At 35.3% G+C, this 17,928-nt stretch overlaps 1 protein-coding gene across 1 annotated transcript in view; it reads left to right on the forward strand.

Moving 5' to 3' along the window:
• Positions 1-17,928, forward strand: part of LOC107596719 (rap guanine nucleotide exchange factor 5-like) — a gene marked incomplete at its 5' end in the record, with an annotated part of 69,361 nt that overhangs the window by 48,693 nt on the left and 2,740 nt on the right. Inside the window, 12 exons of the mRNA XM_016287517.1 lie at positions 5,861-5,939; positions 7,038-7,182; positions 7,450-7,547; positions 9,807-9,837; positions 11,622-11,700; positions 11,894-12,043; positions 13,320-13,417; positions 13,912-14,028; positions 15,535-15,713; positions 16,956-17,046; positions 17,235-17,285; positions 17,538-17,625. Of these exons, the coding sequence (XP_016143003.1) occupies positions 5,861-5,939; positions 7,038-7,182; positions 7,450-7,547; positions 9,807-9,837; positions 11,622-11,700; positions 11,894-12,043; positions 13,320-13,417; positions 13,912-14,028; positions 15,535-15,713; positions 16,956-17,046; positions 17,235-17,285; positions 17,538-17,625 (1,206 nt within the window). The remainder of the gene's footprint in view (positions 1-5,860; positions 5,940-7,037; positions 7,183-7,449; positions 7,548-9,806; positions 9,838-11,621; positions 11,701-11,893; positions 12,044-13,319; positions 13,418-13,911; positions 14,029-15,534; positions 15,714-16,955; positions 17,047-17,234; positions 17,286-17,537; positions 17,626-17,928) is intronic.

The following is a 17,928-nucleotide window of genomic DNA, read 5'->3' on the forward strand; positions in this document are numbered from 1 at the left end:
AAACTGGACAAGTGTAAATGCATCTGGTTGTTGAAACCATATATGCAAATTTGACTCCTCCCAAAATATTAAAATAATAAACGTGTGAGAGCGTTTTTAGGCTATATGGCATGTTATAGTCAGATATGACAGCGCTAATGCAACATGCATCGCCGTGGATGAGTAGCTGAGTATCTCTTCAGCAAGCCGACGTGCAAACTGCCATAAATGAAACAAAGTAAGTCACAGACGCTCAACACACAATCATCTTCATTAAAAGTAGTGAGACTAACCTATCTTTCCAGTGCTAAGGCCGCGCTCTCTCCTGTTGCGGTCTTTGATCTTGAAATTAGCTGATAATGAATAAAATGCAGCGCTTATCTGTTGCTTTCGCTAACGTGAACTCTGTCAAATTTGCATATAGCGCGGGAATTGAAGACCGGATTTATATTATTTTTGCGAAGGCACATTTATGTGGCCAAGTGTAAATGGAAACGTTTTAACAAATCAGATAGATATCCGATCAGCGAAAAACGCATGACGTGACCAGGTGTAAATAGGCCCTAAGCCACTCTTGCTGTGTGCTTAGGGTCATTGTCCTGTTGGAAGGTGAACCTTCTGCCCAGTCTGAGGTTCTGAATTCTCTGGACTGGGTTTTCATTAAGGCTATCTCTATATTTTGGTGCATTGAGCTTTTCTTTTATTCTGACGAGTCCCTCAGTCCCTGCCGCTGAAAAACAGTCCCACTGCATGAGGCTGCTACCAGCACACTTTAATTTTGGGATGGTACTCCGCATGTGATGAGCAGAGCTGGTTTCCTTCAAACATGATGATTGGAATTGAGGTTCATCAGACCAGATAATCTTGTTTCTCACAGTCTGAGGGTCCTTTAGTTGCTAACTTGCAACTAAACTAACTTGGAACTTGCAAATTCCAAGTGGGTTTTCATGTGTCTTCACTGAGGAGAGGATTGAGTTTGGCCACACCGGCATAAAGCCCAGATCGGTGGAGTGTTGCAGTGATGTTTGTCCTTCTGTAGGTTTCTCCTGCTGTCTGCATATATGATCATGGAGCTCAGCTAGAATGACCATCATCTTCTTGGTCGCCAGTCTAGACAAGGTCCTTCTCCATCAATTGCTCAGTTTGGCCAGGAGGCCAGCTCTAGGAAGAGTCCTGGTTGTTTCAAAATTCTTCCATATGTATGTATATATATATATTAAAAGGTTTTGGCCAGCTGCTTTCAAACTGACTTTTACATTTAAAAAATAAAAGATTTCTATTTCAAATAAATGCTGTTCTTTTGAACTTTCTATTCAAAGAATCCCAAAAATATTTATATTAAGAAATGTTATTTGAGCAGCGAATCAACATATTAGAATGATTTCTGAAGGATCATGTAAAGGTTTTAGCCAGCTGCTTTCAAACTGACTTTTACATTTTAAAAAAAAAAAGATTTCTATTTCAAATAAATGCTGTTCTTTTGAACTTTCTATTCAAAGAATCCCAAAAATATTTATATTAAGAAATGTTATTTGAGCAGCGAATCAACATATTAGAATGATTTCTGAAGGATCATGTGACACCGAATGGCTAATGAAAATTGAGCTTTGCCATCATAAAAAAATATATATATATTTTTTTAAATATGACTTAATTTAAATTGTTATACTATTTCACAGTTTTTACTGTATTTTGATCAAATAAATGGAGTTGTGGTGAGAATAATAACACTTATTTCAAAAAATCGTATCGACTACAAACTTTTGAACGACTGTATACTTGAAAGGCAAAATTGCACAAGATATTAAGTTTACTTTTCTTACCCCACTGGCAAACTTTTCTTTTTTTTAATCCTAATATTCATAAAAACTCATTCATATTTGTCAGATTCATGCTTAAAAGAATGTTTTTAAACATGAGAGTCTTTTGAAGGCTTATAAATAATTAATAACAATGGTTTGAGGGACAAATCTGATCTATTTCATTACCAGTTCATATTTGATTTTGGTTATAATGTTTATTGATCCTCTAGCCAAGAGGGTGAATTGTTTTATTGTATTTTTGCATTGGGGCATGTGTTCAGTAAATGTAATGTTTCCTCTGAGTCTAATTATGAGATATTTTCTCCGATAATGATTATTAACTTCAATTTAAAGTGCCAAAGTCACTTTGAAAATCTTTTTCACTGATAAAGGTTTGAATATAGAAACTCCGAATGTACAGATATGCCACTTGTGAAATTTTTTTTTCACAGTATTTGGTTTTTGTTTATTACAAATGACATAATTGGAGTAAAAAGTTGAATTGAAAAATAAACAAGTGAAGCACAACATCAGGTTTTGCTCAGTGTTGTTACATTTGTTAAAAGGTGTTCGGAATGTACGTTTAAAACATTTCTCACAAGCCCAAAACAGATTATGATTCAGAGGCTTAGATGTAGAGATTCTGTCGATCCGCAGATCAGATGAGAATATCGATTGATGTCTGTGAGAGCGAATGGTGAAATTTAGATTCCTGCAGAGCAAATTAAAGCGGAATGAGCAGTGAATGCACCTATTTCAAATAAATGCTGTTCTTTTGAACTTTCTATTCAAAGAATCCCCAAAATATTTATATTTAGAAATGTTATTTGAGCAGCTAATCAACATATTAGAATGATTTCTGAAGGATCATGTGACACCGAATGGCTAATGAAAATTGAGCTTTGCCATCATAAAAAAAATATATATATATTTTTTTAAATATGACTTAATTTAAATTGTTATACTATTTCACAGTTTTTACTGTATTTTGATCAAATAAATGGAGTTGTGGTGAGAATAATAACACTTATTTCAAAAAATCGTATCGACTACAAACTTTTGAACGACTGTATACTTGAAAGGCAAAATTGCACAAGATATTAAGTTTACTTTTCTTACCCCACTGGCAAACTTTTCTTTTTTTTAATCCTAATATTCATAAAAACTCATTCATATTTGTCAGATTCATGCTTAAAAGAATGTTTTTAAACATGAGAGTCTTTTGAAGGCTTATAAATAATTAATAACAATGGTTTGAGGGACAAATCTGATCTATTTCATTACCAGTTCATATTTGATTTTGGTTATAATGTTTATTGATCCTCTAGCCAAGAGGGTGAATTGTTTTATTGTATTTTTGCATTGGGGCATGTGTTCAGTAAATGTAATGTTTCCTCTGAGTCTAATTATGAGATATTTTCTCCGATAATGATTATTAACTTCAATTTAAAGTGCCAAAGTCACTTTGAAAATCTTTTTCACTGATAAAGGTTTGAATATAGAAACTCCGAATGTACAGATATGCCACTTGTGAAATTTTTTTTTCACAGTATTTGGTTTTTGTTTATTACAAATGACATAATTGGAGTAAAAAGTTGAATTGAAAAATAAACAAGTGAAGCACAACATCAGGTTTTGCTCAGTGTTGTTACATTTGTTAAAAGGTGTTCGGAATGTACGTTTAAAACATTTCTCACAAGCCCAAAACAGATTATGATTCAGAGGCTTAGATGTAGAGATTCTGTCGATCCGCAGATCAGATGAGAATATCGATTGATGTCTGTGAGAGCGAATGGTGAAATTTAGATTCCTGCAGAGCAAATTAAAGCGGAATGAGCAGTGAATGCACATCAGTCATTACGGCCTTATCAGAGTAATAGTGTCATTATGAGAGTAATAGTGTGTTTCAGTGGGATCAGCAGAGAGGTCAGGCGTATAAAGGGCCATTTAATGTTCTACTCTCCCGTTCTCTTCTTGTTCACTTTCTCTGGATTTTGTCTCTGTATTATTAGCTGTAGGATATAGTGGGGATGGTGTGTAGAACTGGTAAGGGCTCAGTAACCACAAGATGCAAGCCATTAACCTGCAGCTTTTTTAACCAATAGCAAGACAGTTGAGTCCAAGTGCCTCTGTAATATGTTTGTGACAGGTGTCAAAGTCGTGGAAACAAAAAGTTATCTTCTTTCTTGAGCTGTGTGGAGCAGTGTGCATGTTGTACAAACATAATTCTTAAGTATACTTTCAATAATGTCTTGCTGGATATGCACAAACATAGAGTGGCCCCAAAAAGTATTTGAACACTTGTAAATGTAAAAATATCAATATATCAAGTGTCATTTGCAAACTAAATTATGTATTATTATAATAGAAAACAGTAACACAAAAAACAATTGAAAGAAGAAAAAAAATAGAAAAAGTCTTTGCTAACCAAGGCTGCATTTATTTGATTAAACGGTAATATTGTGAAATATTATTACAATTTAAAATAAATGAAAGAAATTTTCATTTAAATGTTTGAAAATGTACTTTATTCCTGATGGCAAAGCTGAATTGTCAGCAGCCATTACATATTTTTTAAATTAATTAAAGAAATAATGTTGTTGCGTTGCTTGATATTTTTGTGCAAACGGAATTCTTTAATGAATAGAAAATTCAAAAGAAAGTAAAATCTTTTGTAACGTTATAAATGTTTTTACTGTCACTTTTGCATGTAATGTGTACCTGCTGAATAAAAATATTAATTTATTTATCTTTATCTTATGAGAGTATATCACGGTTTCCACAAAAATATTACTTGCCAAAATTGTTTTAAATATATATATATATATATATAAATTTATGTATAGTATATATACTGTACAACAAGCATTATTATTATTATTATTATATGCAATATGCAACATATAATTAAGCCTAACAAACTTTTATTTTATTGTTTTGTTTGTGTGTGAAATGTTTTGTTTGAATAGAGTGCTGATCAGATCTGTTTGGATCCTATTCATTCATGAAATATTCTACTGGGGCTCTATAATACTATATGAATTGTTGTTCTATCAAGAATTATTGCCTGTTGGTGAAATAATGGAAACAAAAAGAATTCCTGCATATCATATGGGGGTATACTAAGGTGAATGATAAAGGGTTTTTCGTCTTTTCCAGAATGAAATGAATCTCTTTAACAAAGGTTACACAGCATATGGTTAAATGTGGCCCATTACTTTACACAGAGGAAACGTTCTGTCGTTCTGCGAGGCAGATAAGGATTGCCGCCATCGCTGCGCAGTGGGATTAAAAACATTAGCAGTCTTGCTCAAGGTCACCACGCACCGAGCGCTCGTTCCTTCAGTCATACTTTCACAGCGAGATGATGTATGAACAGCGGCACTGAACGCTTCCAGGCAAACACAACTCTAATTAAAGTGGTGCAATAGCAAAGTGTGATAATGTTGGAGAAAGGAGGTCAGGAGGAAAGAGAGAGAACAGAGGAAAACAAACAAGAGCACATGTAAACTGCCTGTTGGGTTTGATTCAGCTGTGCTGAATTTTTTATGATGCTACACGCACCAGAGTCTTAACATTTACCGTCTCAATGTAGCTGCAGTGTTTTACTTTAAAACATCAGGTTTTAAGGAATAGCTTGGCCCAAAATTAAATTTGACCTTTTTTTCTTCCATAGAAGATTTTTGACAATGTTCAAGCTGCTCTATTCAATACAGTGAAAGTGAATGGCGACTACAGATTTTCAACAAATTTTCTTCAGTGAATTATATTTAGTTTTTTTCACACACAAAGATATCGGATGACTTGAAGACTTGGACTATAGCACTTCAGTCATATGAAATGAACACATGATGCTTTTATGTTTTGTTTTGGGGTTTTTTCCGGCCTTTTTCAAGTCTCATTTCTCTCTATTTGAAAAAGAGCAGCATGAACATTCTTCAAAACATCTGAAAACTGAAATGACAAGGGTGACCTATTCCTTTAAAATCCTAAAAATGTTCTTCAGTTTTTTTTTATGATTTTGTGTTGTTTTCTTACTAAAATATCTAATGCGTATTACATGTTCTGTTCATTTTCAGAGAATCTATTGGATGACTTCCTGCTGACGTACCCTGTGTTCATGTCCACCAGTGACCTGTGCCAAGCACTACTCGGTCAATATCCTTCTCATCATATGCTTCATTGCTGATGTTGTTTTATATAATAGCTGCCTGCTTACATTTGTAAAGGTGAACTGTGTTTACAATACAATATAAACAACCATTTAAATATTTAGTAATATTTTTTAAAAGTAGTCTCTTATGCTAACCAAGATTGCATTTATTTGATCAAAAATACAGTAAAAACTGTAATATTGCAAAATATTAATAACATTTTGTAAATTTTTATATATTTAAAAATGGTCTTTTCAGCAGTTTTTGCAATAAGTTTTTGTTTACATAATATATGTATGTGTACTGTGTATATTTCTTGTGCCTATATAAATACACACATACAGTATATATTTAGAAAATATTTACATGTGTATATACATTTATATTCTTATATTTTATATTATAAATAAATATATTAAACAACATTTTTCTTAAATATATACATGCATGTGTTTGTATTTATATACACATAATAAATATACACAGTATACATACATATATTATGTAAACAAACTTTTATTTTGAATGCGATTAATCATTTGACAGCACTAATATAACTATATATATATATATATATATATATATATATATATATATACACACACACACACTTTTTTGTTTGGAAGTATAAATGTATGCACAAGTAATCTTCATCTACAAAAATAAATTCAAGACTTTAAGCATAAGACCTTAAGTGTATAGTGACGTGTAGTGTATATAGTCATCATGTATTGTAAATTATTATATATTGTGTATTATATATTGTGTGTCCTCTATCATGGATTCTCTATAAAGTAATGTGAGATGATCTGAGACCCCCATGAAACAATAAGCAATTCGTGAAACTGTACTGTGACCATGCAGAACTATGTTATACATGTTATTTTACATGATCTTAGCAACGCGACCTATCTGGTGTTAAACCACTTAACAAATTCCACGCCGTTTAGCCGAGGGCATGCAATTAATTCACTGTTGCTGAACCCCTGTTAATTTAATACAGAGAATTCAGCCACAGGCGTTTCCTCCTTCCTCTGAACTGTGTATCTGAGCGGTCTAGTGTGCTGGAATAGATTTGATGCCTTAACTGCTCCTGGTCCACCTATTGTTCAAAGAAAGGCAGGGTGAAAGAGGAGGGGAGAGACACTCTGCTTAGGAAACGAAAAGTGCTGCACCTGCTGTCCCAGTGGAGCTCGCTGTGCGCAGACCTGCCGCGGGACGACGAGCACGCCAAACTATTCCTCAAGGTACGGATGGAGAAAAGGGAGGGAGTTATTTTTGGAAATACAAAAATGCCACCAACCCTACTGCTCTTGATTCCTTAATGCCACATGATGAGGACAATATCGTGAGATTATTGCTGGCTTCAGAGGATTTTTAAATGCCCTCAGACATTTTCATTTTCATAAGCTGCATGTGAACATGTATCTCGGTGAAATGGTGCACACCGGTCCGGTTTACATTTCCCATTTACAACCTGAAATGTCAATCTTGTGTTCATTTCACATTTGCAGACTCTGTACAGATATGTTCTGGATGACCTCTATGAGTTTCCCTCGCTGGAGAAGGATCTGAAAGAACTTCAGAAACTTCTACGGATGCAAAGGAGACAGTGAGTCACCTCATCACCACAGCTGATGTTACACACTGAGTTTGATTAGGCTTAAACGATCCATTTCATGTTCATAACTGATTTCTGGGAAGCTCGTTGTTATGGTAGATATTTTAAGATGCATTATATTCGCACAATCACGTCCTTTATTCACCCTCCTAAAAACAAAATGAGAGCCAGAAAAAGAGAATAGAGAAATAGAGCGATGCTCTATAAACTCTCATCAACATTTGGAAAAAATGAAGCCGGAGAAGTTTTTATCCATGCAGCCATTTTTCCAGCCCAACTTGGCATGGTTTTCTTCGACTTCCTCCCTTTGTGTGTTCCCTGGGAGACATGATGAGAAATAGAGTAACAGAGAGATGATAGCGGAGTGAAATGATGTTACACAGAAGCTCTGCTGTGTGTGATTCTCGTCCCACAGTCTGTTGACAGTTAAAACCCTCATCAGTCAGTCCCGGATGACAGAGATTCTGCTGTGGGTGATAACCGAGCTTTCATTTGTTGAAAAGGATTTAAAAGACTTGGGCTTCTTTTGAATTTCTCTCAACATAAATTAACTGCAACTAGCCGATACATCCAAGGATCTACAAAATGCACACTATTTTACATTAGAAGGCAAAGACACGCAATCTTTGACAGCAATAATGACAAAATTTAGCACTAAGTACCACCTTTGCCACTTTTTAAAAATTGAATGCATACTTCTAAAATTATTATATTATAAAATTATTGTAATCATTTAAAAATATTTTATATTAGCTTATTTTAGAGCTGCACTTTTACAATAAAAAAGTATGCCAATCACTGGCTGTCAGCTTATTGTAATATTATAGTATACATTTTAAATTCTATTATTATTATTATATTTTATTTTACAGTAAATCATTGCTGATTAATACCAGGTTTAGTTATTAGTTGTGTTGTAATACTGATATAGAGATTCCTTTAATTACTGTAATTACTTTTCTCTTGAAAAAGTAAAATAAGGGAATACTCTTAATTGTACTGTCATGTAATTACAGTTAAGTCTACTGTAATTGCATTAAATACTGTATAGACTGTAGAGCAATTATATATAAAACTATAGTAGATTTAACATCAAAATCTAACATCTAATGTTAAAATGTATGTTTTTTAATGTAACCTTCTCCCTTTAAATACTTTGGTCAATTCAAGAATAATTTATGCAGCTTTATGCTATTAATTTGAAAGAATTAAAAGAGCAGTTTCGTGTCTATCCTTGTATTGCTCAAATGGTCAAGGTTGATATGGTATTTAGAAAGTAATTAGTAATAAGTAATGCAATACTTATTAAATAGAGTAATTAGTACAGTAATCTAATTACACTGTTGGAGATGTAACTAGTACTTAATTACTTTTTTAGAGTAACTAACTCAACACTGTATGTGTGTGTGTGTGTGTGTGTGTGTGTATATATATATAGTATATAGTGTTAAGTTAGTTACTCTAAAAAAAGTAATTAATTACTAGTTACTAGTAATAATTATTATTTAAAATTTTATACTCTAACCAGTTACAAAAAACATATCTTGTGTTTTTTTTCTATTTAAAGAACTACAAAAATATAAAAGTACTAAAAATTGTCTGAAAAAAAAAACATGTCTCACCTTGCCTTGCTTTCTGAAGCCTGGACAGCCGTGTTTATGCAGTAACTACAGTAAGGTCAGGGTCTGGCTTCTTTAGTGCATAAGCCTTGGACTTTATTAACACAGAATTAGGAAAGTGGCTTTGTAATATTCAGATCAGGACCGAGCAGAATGAATTAATTCTGCTTCGCATATGAGCTCTTATCCAATATTTCTGTTTAGTAAGCAGAAGTCCTGGCTTTGACCTCTCGGCTATACATCACACGCCTGCTGGTGCTTCATGAAAGGCCAATGATTAATTAGAGAGGCATCAGATGGGGAATATGGAGACTATAAAGCTCCCTCCGATTGCCCATTTTTATCAGGCAGTTTAATCAGAATGAGGTGTGCATGGATGAGGACGTTGCACGCTTTCATTTAGATGAGGCAATCAGTAAATCACGTTGTGTCAGACTTTAATGTTAGCGCTGATGATTCAGGCCTGATCTGAATGAGAAAAGGCTTTTTACGAGCGTTCCTCGCAGCGGGTGGGAGATGCCATCTTGCAGTATTGATATAATGGCACATTTATATTTCAAGCGATCCCTTTGGCTCATTCTTCTCTATTTCTTTCTGTCTCCCTCATCTTCCTACCCCTCTCATCTCTCAGCACGGTAGATGAAAACTCTCCGCAGAGGAAGGTAAGAGTTAAGACCAGCCATTGTATTGCCTGCACAGAATCTTAATGAAACTACCTCAGTGTACTTTGATTGAACTCCTTGTGTTTTAAAGAGGCTATATCACAAAACTTGTTCAGAAATCACTATATTGACAATCAAACCGTGGCTTTACTAACATATGTCAGCCCTCATTTACAGTATATATCAGTGAGAAACACCGATAGCTATCAAAAATCAGCTCATTAGAAAAACCTAACTGCGTTCACATTAGACTTTTCTCAGAAAATGTACATGTTGTTGGCTTAAGCATAATTATTTTAAGATTGTGCAGTGTGCATGTAAATGCACTCAATGCCTTTAATATTCATCAACTCACCCTAATGACAAAAGTAATTTACATGTAGAGGTCTTAAAGGTACAGCAGAAAAAAACTGTTCAATTCTGAGGGTCAGAGAGAGGGTAAGAATTGATCATATAAAACTAAAATATGACCGTTTAATGGAAGAAACTTACTACAGAGGAAACTGTGATTTATATATATATATATATATATATATATATATATATATATATATATATATATATAAATCCGATTGAGATGCTTAAACAGTCCATTCATGCTCGAAAACCCTCCAATGTGGCTGAATTAAATCAATTCTGCAAAGAAGAGTGGGCCAAAATTCCTCCACAGCGATGTGAAAGACTCATTGCCAGTTATTGCAAACACTTGATTGCAGTTGTTGATTGCAGATTTCGGGGGCAATTACTTTTTCACGTAGTGCCAGGCAGGTTTGGACCGCTTTTTTCCCTTAATAAATTAAATAATTATTTCAAAACTGCATTTTGTATTTACTCGGGTTATCTTTGTGTAATATTAAAATTTGATGATCTGAAGTGTGACAAATATGCAAAAAATAAAAAACCGGAAGGGGGAAAGCACTTTTTCACTGCACTGTATATACACACTGTATATATAACAGTCCATCTTAAAGTAACTTGCAATTTAATGTTTTGACCAGAGATGGCGATAGAGAGCTTATCAAAAATGGACTTCCGAAATATTATAAAAATGTGAAATATGGGTCCGTTCAAATCAAGGATGATAACAATAACTATAAAGTTTTTATTCCACACCACAACTATAACGATAATGATAACAACGCAGAAGAACAGTATAGTTGGATTCATTTTCAAAAGCCAATCAGAATCCATCCTGCTTTAAAGAGCTCAAGCATTTACAGTGGCTTACAACAAAACTGCAGTGCATGGTTAGAATAAACTGAACGTTATCACATGTTGATGTGGATGCTAATATTCTTATTGTTATCTTTTTAGTTATCATATTTGGTGTGAACAGACCTGTTCAATTTCCTGCTGTTAGTAATTAATATTGTAGAAATGAAAATATTCCTTGTTTTAGTCAGTTTGATTTATTTTTACAATTGCAGTTCAAGTTGTAGTTATTTTATGTGCTTTTGTAATTTATTATTTTTAATATTTCTATTTAGCTTTATTTTTATTCCAGTTCTAGCTATAGTAATTGTTAGTAATATCTAGAAATGTTTACTTAGTACAGTAATTTAGTATAGCAATTAAAAAAAAAAATTCTATAGTTTGTTTTTATTTTAATTTCCGCTTTATTTCAGTTAATGAAAATGTTTTAATTGTTTTAGTTAACAATAACACTACTCACTACTAAGTTATACAGCGTAAGGCTTTCACCATTGTCTTAAGGTGTGTGTGTTAGCATGTGTATATCTCATAAACAATAATATTCTCAATGCCACGCGTTTACTATCTTCCAGAATAAAGCTCTCGTCCACCAGCTAAGTCTGAAGGACAACTGGCACCCTGTGAGAGGAGCTCAGAGGGACAGGAAGGAAGGTAAGCTCATAAAATATTCCCTCATATTTCTCTCCTACACTCTCATAGTGTTCTGACTGCCTTCAGAGCTGCTGGAGTACCACAGCAGGTTGTTTATGAATAACACTATGTGAGAATCTTGTTTTATGGCATTTTTATGTGAATTGGTGGCTGATTGATGCAGCGCTGGATGTTTGTGTGTGTTTCTCGTCAGTGTTGTGTCGTGTGTACATGACCATAGACTCATACGTGAGTGTGAGGACACACGGCGAGGTGTCCGTTCAGGAACTGCTGAGCACTGTGGCCGAAAGGCTCGACTGTGCTGAGGACGACATGGTGCTGATGGCCGTCACATATCCTGGAGGTCTGAACAAGTTCTTACATCCGTCTATTTTCATATTGATTGCTTTGTGTTTGTTTTAGACATACCTGTCTGCAGGGGTGCCATCATGCTTTTAAACAAGTCATTAGAGGAAAACAGAGCTAAAAGCCTGTCTTGAAGGTGCTGTATGTAATTGGTTTGACTGTTCTAAAGCATAAAAAATACCATAATATGTTTGCAGATATTTAGGAAATGTTAAGCTCACATCCTTGTTTCCCCAAAAAACTATGGTAAAGCCAGTTATTCAGTTAATTTGAATTAACTTTGAATGTGCATTCTGTGTCGGTATGTCTGTTTTTGTTTTGGTCCGTGTGATTCCGCCCACTGCCAGTTTAACCAGTAGTAATTTGATACACTGGGTTGCCAGTTAGTGGAAAACGCACTGTAGTGCATCTTTCCTGTTACATGTCCTCAATCTGGCAACCCACATTAGCATTAAGTTTGAGGAGGAGGGAGCGGGAAAAACAACTTTCTCCAATATTTTGAATTTGGACTGCAGTACACATTTCAACCGCTAACTGTCAATATTATGAACTGCACCTTTATTTTTTTCTGATCGCAGTGTATATGATTATTGAAAATATGTTTCTGGTTATTTAAAATGATCAAGAAACATAATTTGTCTAACAATAAATGGTAAAAATTGATTAAAAATTATAATATATTAAGTTATACAATCATAAATATAAGGGCCGTTAGAGGGGCATCCACGTTTGAGCCAAAAGACTCCCAGAGGGACATAGTATAGACCAGGGGTGGGCAAACTTGGCCCTTCCAGGCCACTTTCCTGCAGAGTTTAGCTCCAACCCTAATCAAACACACCTGAACCAGTTAATCATTGTCTTCAAGACTACTAGAAGGCTACAGGCAGGTGAGTTTTATCAGGGTTGGATCAAATCTCTGCAGGAAAGTGGCCTGGAAGGGCCAAGTTTGCCCATCACTGTTATAGACATTGGTGAAAAAGTGATAAGGCAAAATTTGTCTTCATATGCAAATACTTTTGATATAGAAAGATATTTTTGGAGCAACATTTCATTTTTCAAAATAACCACTTCAGCAAATAATGCACCAATTTTTAGTGGTTTACCAGTTTTATTTTATTTTACTTTTCCCTACTGACCAAATGGTTCTTGGGACCAAGTACGTTTTTTTCTAAATACATTTTTTGTTACCTCTTTTCTGTTGTAGCTCACTGTTTGGTATTCCCTGATATTGCTGCTTTCTCTCCATTGTTATTCCTCTCTCTCTCTTTCTCCAGAGAAGGTTCTGCTTCAGTCGGATCAGTGTGTGTTCTCGTCTTCACTCAGTGCTGCTGAGCGTCTGCACGTCTGCAGAAGAGACCTGACTGAGATCATGGTGAGAGTCAGAATGCTGTTCTCTGAACTGCTCTTAAAAGAAATCTGCTTTCCACTCCATTAGTTCAAGTCTACACACAACTGTACAACTTTAAAGGCACAGCATTCTAAAGTTCCTGCCAGTATTTTATGCCAGAAACAAACTCTATGCAAGTACAAAATAAACTTGAATAGTATACAAAAATAATGTTACTCAGGAGAGCCAGTAGTGTTCTCACATTCTCATATGCTGGATCAGTTTGCAGATTATCGAATAGGTGTTGATATGCACATTTGGGTGGTCATATGTTAATATGCTTGTGGTTCTAATTTGTGATTGACCCACTTTATCTTAGTATTTATAAATGGTTTGATTCAACTGGGAAGGGACTATGTATACATATTACATTAAACTCTTAATTTAAAAGAACAAGTCAAATCCTTTTGTTCATGATATGGCCCCTTTAAATCAGACAAACAACAATGCACTTGAGTGTCTGTCTTCTGTTCTCCCAGAGTCCCTTCACTGATAATGGGCAGCAGCGCTCAGTAAAGATGCTGAGCATGAACACGTGGGATGTAGCCGTGTCGCTCACCAACTGTGACTGGAGTCTCTTTAGTAATGTCCATGAGGTAAAGTCTTCACATTTCAGACAGTGCAGCACTAGAGAAGGTGTCCTAGAAAGCATATCTTTGAAATACAAACTAAACTAAAGCAAAATGTAAATTTAAAATCAGCCAATTAGGTAGTGAATATTGACACAAAGAGCCAGTTTAAACAACTACAGCATTAAAAAAAAATGTTAAAAATAACACTTTATTTTAAGGACCAATTCTCTCTTTTAACTAGTTACTTATTAGCATGCATATTACTATTAGTATTTATAAAGCACATATTAATGGCTTATTCTGCATGACCATATTTTAGATCCCTTAATCTAACCCCATACCTAAACTTAACAACTACCTTTCTAGCTATTAATAATCAGCAAATAAGGAGTTTATTGAGGTAAACGTAGTTAATAGTTAGTAGTGAGAACTGGACCTTAAAATAAAGTGTGACCCGAATCCCACACCCACGATAGCGTTCTGTTTATTAAGTGTGCGCTGCAAATTTAGTAAAATCGTTGTCATTACTGACTGGGTGTGCGGAAGTGATCACATTGAGTGGAATTATTGCATAATATCTGTTTTCATATAGTAGATGTTTAAATATTATATATAATCAAGTTTGGTAACACTTTAGTATAGGGACCAATTCTGAACTATTAACTAGTTGCTTATTAGCATGACTATTATTAACATGTTGGCTGTTTTTTAGTGCTTATAAAGCACATATTCTGCATGACCATATTCTTCATCCCATATACCTAAACTTAACAACTACCTTACTAACTATTAATAAGCAGCAAATGAGGAGTTTGAGGCAAACGTCATAGTTGATAGTGACAACTGAACCTTTAAATAAAGTGACCGAAAAATCTGACATTATTTACTTACCCTCCATAAGACTTTTGTTCATCTTCAAAAAAAAAAAGATCAATGCTCAAACAACCAAAATGGTTTTGATAGCGCCACAATGTTTACACTTCTCAGAGGAATCAGCCTAGAAATGGTCTCTTCAGATAAAGATACTGATTATGAAATCTGAGAGATTTCTGTCTCCATTGAAAGTAAATTCACCCAAAACTTTGAGGATTGTTCTCACTGTATACTCTGTGTATGTGTGTTGATCAGTGTTTACATGCGAATGAAACTAAAATGAAAAATAAAGTAATTAAATCTATTCATCATATAATACAATCCTTTATCTTAGTTTAAGACTTGGATTAAAGTGCTTGATTCATATGGATTACATTTATTATGCCTTTATAAACATTTTCATTAAAATATACTATAATATAAATATTCATTAAAAATACCTTCGTTCATCTTTGAAACACAAATTAAAATCTTTTTGGTTTGGAACAACGTGAGGGTGAGTAAATGATGACAGAGTTTACATTTTTGGGTGAAATCAACGTGACAATGGTCATTTTAACAATATGGTTGATTTGTAATTCATAAATTTAATACTGACTTTCAAAAAAGAATCTTCTAAAATATGCAACAGCCATGTCATTTTTCTTTTCTCTGCAGCAAGAGCTGGTATACTTTACTCTGAGCCGTGACACGAGCACTGGCCACATGGTGGCGCTGGAGCAGCTGTTGCAGCGCTGCAATGAGACTCAGCAGTGGGTGATGACCGAAGTACTTCTGTGCCCGACCCTCTGCAAACGTGTGCAGCTCTTCAAGAAATTCATCAAGATCGCAGCACAGTAAGTATACGCACACAAACCAAAAATAATCTCACAGACTTGTGCTGAAGGACCACAGCCATATCCAAGCTCAAGAATATCATACACCTTTTGACTTGGGCCAGCAAGCAACCACCTAATAGCCCAAAACATCCTAGCAATCACATAGTAATGTGCTTAAACCTCTAAGAACACCCAGACATTGTGGCGGCATGTTTCTTAAAGGGGTCATATGATGCGATTTCAAGTTTTACTTTCTCTTTGGAGTGTTACAAGTTGTTCGTGAATAGATAAGATCCCTAGTTGCAAAGACTAACATCTCAAACCCAAAGAGATACTCTTTATAAAAGTTAAGACTCATCCACGCTCTCCTAAAACGCCTCGTTTAAACACGCCCCCACGTCTACGTCACTGTGTGGGAAGATTTGCATAACGCCGCCCAAATGTTCATGCAAAGAAAGAAGGCGTAACTTTGATTCTCGCTGTAGCATTGGTGCCGCTGCCGCCATGTCGTGAAGACACTGTGTGTTTCGTTGTGAAAGCAAAACTACTTTGTTTGGCCTTCCAAAAGAGGACACGACTAGAAATCAGTGGTTAAGTTTTATTTACAACACTGTTCCAGAACAGTTCAACCCAAATATTTATATGTGAGCAATGCATTTTACAGAGGAAGAGGTCTGTTTCCTAGGAGAGTATAGCCTACAATGCCGGTGTTCTTGACAAATAATGCTGACTCACAGCCTGTAAGTATGCTTTCATATTTAAAGAATTTGCCACTGACGATTCAAACGTGAGTTTTGAGCAGTGTAGAGTAGCGCTTGTTTTTTGTCGATTCTCCGATCACAAATGCAGACATGGTTTTATGTTTACGCGGCGCGATGCAACGCAACGCGTAAAAAGACGGTATAAGTCATTATAATCAGTAATTATGTGCCCACTGAATGCAACAAATGCCTCGGCACTGAACCCCCAACTGCTCCCCGGGCGCCGCAGCATAAATGGCTGCCCACTGCTCCGGGTGTGTGTTCACGGTTTGTGTGTGTGCACTTTGGATGGGTAAATGCAGAGCACTAATTCCGAGTATGGGTCACCATACTTGGCCACATGTCACGTCACAAGTCACAAGAAATACACAAAATAATGTTCTTTTTAGCAATGTCATATGACCTCTTTAAAATGTGAAATTATTTGTGGTTGTATATCTTTCTACTCAAATGGTTCAGGTGGTGAACACGCTCATGTTATCTTCCTTTCTTTATTTAGCTGTAAAGCACAGAGGAACTTGAACTCATTCTTTGCTATTATTATGGGACTGAACAGTCCCGCCGTCAGTCGACTCACTCAGACATGGGAGGTAGGAAAGCACCAACTCCAGTTCACAGAAATATACTACTAAATATTAAGAAGTGGTAGTGTTGCACTTAGATTTCCAACATCAGTCTATGTTTTTAGAAGCAAGAGTGTATTGCAAACTCTGCTAAAGAGGAACTGTGCATTGGCTTAAATTCTTCTGGGGTTTTTTTATATCTGTCCTCATTTCAGAAAGTCCCTGGGAAGTTCAGGAAGTTGTTCTCTGAGCTGGAGAGCCTGACGGTAAGTGATTGTCTCAACCCAATCTTAAGTTGCCTCCTGCTAGTTCACCTCCTGCTAGAAAATTTTGTGCTTTTTACGGCTCATTAGGATGTAATATATGAAGCCGTAATCATATCAGAGCCTCTGGCCTCCAGGGAGGAAACAGCAGGTGGTGTTACAGAGGAAGAGATTTGAGACAAACCAGATGGTTTCAGTGTAGAATAAAACAAACACACAAATATGTACACATGAATGCTTTTTCATGACCCGCAGGACCCTTCTTTAAATCACAAAGCCTACAGAGATGCCTTCAGGAAGATGAAGTCTCCCAAGATCCCTTTCCTACCTCTGCTTCTGAAAGGTGCAGTAAGCAAATTTATGCCTCTTAACACATGCTATCATCAGATTATTCAAAATTTGCACGTGACACCATGGGTTTGGATTTATGTGGACGACATGATTGGAGAAGTCCAGCAGAAGTCACCAAAGATTAGTCTGTCATTTTCACAGAGGAAAAAAATGAATAAAAGAAATGCCTAAATGAATCATATATTTAGAAAATAGGGTGGATTTCCATTCTAGCTGACTTGAATGTTCAGTTATGAAGAGTGGGATTTTGGACTAATGAGATTTTGCAGTGGACAGAGCTACCAATCACAACACA

Source organism: Sinocyclocheilus grahami, unplaced genomic scaffold (assembly GCF_001515645.1).
Source record: "Sinocyclocheilus grahami isolate Dianchi unplaced genomic scaffold, SAMN03320097.WGS_v1.1 scaffold222.1, whole genome shotgun sequence".
Lineage (NCBI taxonomy): Eukaryota > Metazoa > Chordata > Actinopteri > Cypriniformes > Cyprinidae > Sinocyclocheilus > Sinocyclocheilus grahami.